Source organism: Nanorana parkeri, unplaced genomic scaffold (genome assembly GCF_000935625.1).
Source record: "Nanorana parkeri isolate BGI_ZX_2015 unplaced genomic scaffold, ASM93562v1 scaffold96, whole genome shotgun sequence".
In the NCBI taxonomy this organism is placed as follows: domain Eukaryota; kingdom Metazoa; phylum Chordata; class Amphibia; order Anura; family Dicroglossidae; genus Nanorana; species Nanorana parkeri.
The window spans coordinates 671,124-674,638 of record NW_017306364.1 but is presented as its reverse complement, the minus strand read 5'-3'; the positions used below and the strand labels follow the sequence as shown (position 1 = coordinate 674,638).

Below are 3,515 nucleotides of genomic sequence, written 5' to 3'. Positions count from 1 at the left end.
GGCTCCACCCTATCCATGTTAGCCCCACCCATCACTCAGCCCACTTCTCTGCCCTCATTCACAGTATTTACGATTTTTCAAATGCTTATACATATAAATATATTTGAATGAAAGTGTTGCGTCCAAAGTTGATCTTTTGAAGCAGCAAGGACTAATCACCCAAGGCGGTAAAAACGACCCATGTCATCCCTCCGCTCCTCCTTCCTGTAATATATAAGCGAACCATACCACCTTCCCCTCCCTCCTGTCACCACGTGCCTAGAACGGCTCTGCATTTCCACCAATCAGCGCACGCTGCTCGCCCCGCAGGTTTATGGTATTGTAGTCTTTGCCTGCGCAATAACCAAGCAATGGAATGGAGCGGATAACTACACATCCCAGGATGCAGCGGGGCGCTGGGCGGGGTATAGTAGACTGGTTGCTGAAGGACATAGGTCGCGCATGCGCAGTGCGGGATTTCGGCTCATGTGGAGGTCAGAGCAGTGAGGAGGTGAGTGCGGGGCTGGTGGAGCCCGGGGACACTGGAGGGGTGATAGACGGTGGCTGTGTGTCCGCAGAAAGGCTTTAGAATGACACACATGGGGTGGAGAGGTCTTATGAGGAAATGGAGCGGGATAGTTATTAAAGAGCCTGTTACTGTCTTCTCAGTCACGGCAGGTTCTCTTGATGCCCCTACTTACAATACATTATCTGTGCTGTCCAGTTTACCAGAGTGACCATTTCTGTGTAAGTTACCTGTATGGGAGCCTATAGGTCACGTGACCTTCCACGTTCAACCATGTGATAGTGTTAAGGCCTGGCCAATCAGAAAGCTGAGCACTCAAGGTCACATGCTCTTCCGTACCTGGAAGCACCATTAGTGGGGGGGTCCTTCGTGTAAACATTATCTGAATCCAATAAATCATCAAAAACATTAGTTGGATGTGGCATAGTGACAGCTTACCATCAGTGTTTTCAGTATAAGGAGCTCAGACCGCGTCCATGCATCGCCCGGTAATGCAGATCACCAGAAGCCGTATGTAGATTTAACAGCAGCGTGTTTGTTTTCATACAGGACCAGTGAACGATGGCGAAACTCTTTGAAACGATTGGAAAGGTTGGATTTGGACTATTAGTGGCCGGAGGGGTCCTCAAATCCGCCTTGTTTACTGGTGAGTGAAATGCGGATATATATCACATCTAATGAGCTGCTAACCGCTTCACTCTACGCTTTTTTAACGTGTACAGTGGCATCACTAGGAGGGTGCATTCTGCACCCAGGTGACGCCAAAATGACTGACAGTCATTTTGGTGTCACCCCCCTCTGAAAAGTCATGGACCGAGAGCCCAACAGTTGCATGAGAAAGGAGGGGACCCGGCGGCATACCTTATCCCGCCGGATGAACATCTCCTCCTCTCTCTGCTGGCATCCAGCACCGAGATGGCCGCCGGCAGGTAACAGCACATAAGTCACGCGCATGTGCAGTGGTGTCACCCGGTACACGCTCCGGATGACACCCTGCCTCGGGACGCCCCCTGAAAGGATAAGTTCACTTTCTTTCAAAATGTGTAACAATGAACTTACCGACAGCATTCCACCCCCACTGTACTTTCTGTGTGATTTCCCCCCCGCAGCCGGTGTACAGTCCCTACACCGCACGTCACAGCCCCACAGTATGTAATGAGCATAATGCTCTCAAATAGCCAGAACTCATTGGTCGGAGCGGTCACATGATCACGCTGATTGATGAGAAGCACCTCTTCCAGGATCCCCAGCTCAGATGCATTTGTCTTTGGTCAGCATGCATTTGACCAATGTTGGGGCTCATTCACACGGCGTGCACCCCTGGCTCCATGGTAGGGGAAGTACCGGTATCGGCGAGTACCAAAAGATAAATATCTGTACTCGTAAAAACGGTATCAGTGCGTCCCTACTGCAGACCCAAATCTGCACATCTGTGCAAGTACAGGTGCCCTCACTTGGACACAGAATCTGGAGCAGTTGCCTATGGCAACCAATCCAGCTTCTATCTTCCTTTTCCAAGCTTAACACTGAAGAGAGCAGCTGATTGGTTGCTATGGGCAACCAGCTTCTGTCTGCTCCAGTTTTGATGACCCCCCTGCCCCCCCCCCCATACTTGAGCCTTTAGCTGAGACCTTGTGTAGAGTCAGTAAGTTATAAGAGAGACGTTCTGACTAACAGTCCCTCTATCTGATGGTTTCCGGCCTTGGCATTTGGAGACAAGTGCAGTTTGGAAAACAATTCATTTTTAATCAAAATCTGCTTCTAGGAATTTCTTTTTACACACTGGTCCTGATTTACTAAAGGAGTCAAACATATCCACTCTCAAAGTGTAGTTTGACTTATCTTGGCGAATGTGCTGAAACAAAGAAATGATTTTTGGATGATTGTCAGCACAATGTGCAAGGAAAAGCTTTGTCTGGAAGTAGAACTTTTGCAGTCAGGAACTTTATTTTTTTGTTTAAACCAGAGATAGGCAAACTCTGGCACTCTAGCTGTGGTAAAAACTACAAATCCCATCATACATCTGCCTCTGGGAGTCATGGCTTTCGGTCTTGCAATGCCCTATGGGATTTGTAGTTCCACCACAGCTGGAATGTTGAGGTTGCCTACTCCAGGTCTGGAATACAGTATTGCAATGTATCTAGAAAATCCAATGTAACCTCATGGGCTCACGTGCTTAGAATGAACCTCCTAAATATGTAATATACCTATAAACAGAAGAGTCGTTCCCCCAAATACGAGGGGGGTGTGGCTAATAAGATCACATGCATACACAAGCCTTACATCATATCTTACCAGTCTTCCAGTTCTCATTCTGCTTTGTAATCATGATTTGTCTTCTCTACCCATCAGTGGATGCCGGCCACCGCGCTGTCATATTTGACAGATTCCAAGGAGTTAAAGAAGAGGTAGTAGACGAAGGCACACACTTCCTCATCCCCTGGGTGCAGAGACCAATCTTCTTCGATTGCCGGTCCCGTCCCCGCAACCTCCCTGTTATTACAGGAAGTAAAGGTGAGTATTGGTAAATAAAGTCCTAATAATGATAAACATTCCGATGCCTCACCACATACACACCACTCTTGTTGTATCTTCCTAGATCTGCAGAATGTCAACATCACTCTGCGTATTCTCTTCCGCCCGGTTGCCGATCAGTTGCCCAGGATCTACACCAGCATTGGCGAGGACTACGATGAAAGAGTCTTCCCGCCCACTGCCTGCTGTCAATCAACATAGGTGGACCTGATGGAGAACTTTAGGTCCCTCCTCTGCTGATTGACAGCAGGCAGTGGGCAGGTGCAGTAGCCAGTCTGTTATTGGCTTTTGCAATTTGAAATATCCAATAGCAAGCCAGTCTGGCTATTGCTCCCAGCAATTAAGTAAAAAAAAAGGTTAAAAAAATAATTTTTTTAACTTTAATTTTTAGTTTATTTAATTTTAAGATAAATTAAAAATAAAAGTTAAATAAACTAAAATTAAAAATCCCCCTAAAATTAAAGTCCCTAGCCCC

General features: G+C 47.0%; 1 protein-coding gene across 1 annotated transcript in view; it reads left to right on the top strand.

Moving 5' to 3' along the window:
* The first annotated feature begins 405 nt into the window (after nt 1–405).
* PHB (prohibitin) overlaps nt 406–3,515 on the top strand; it is a 7,213-nt gene continuing 4,103 nt past the window's right edge. The window contains exons 1-4 of the mRNA XM_018552721.1: nt 406–490; nt 1,055–1,151; nt 2,858–3,019; nt 3,105–3,213. Of these exons, the coding sequence (XP_018408223.1) occupies nt 1,067–1,151; nt 2,858–3,019; nt 3,105–3,213 (356 nt within the window). The 5' untranslated portion in view covers nt 406–490; nt 1,055–1,066. The remainder of the gene's footprint in view (nt 491–1,054; nt 1,152–2,857; nt 3,020–3,104; nt 3,214–3,515) is intronic.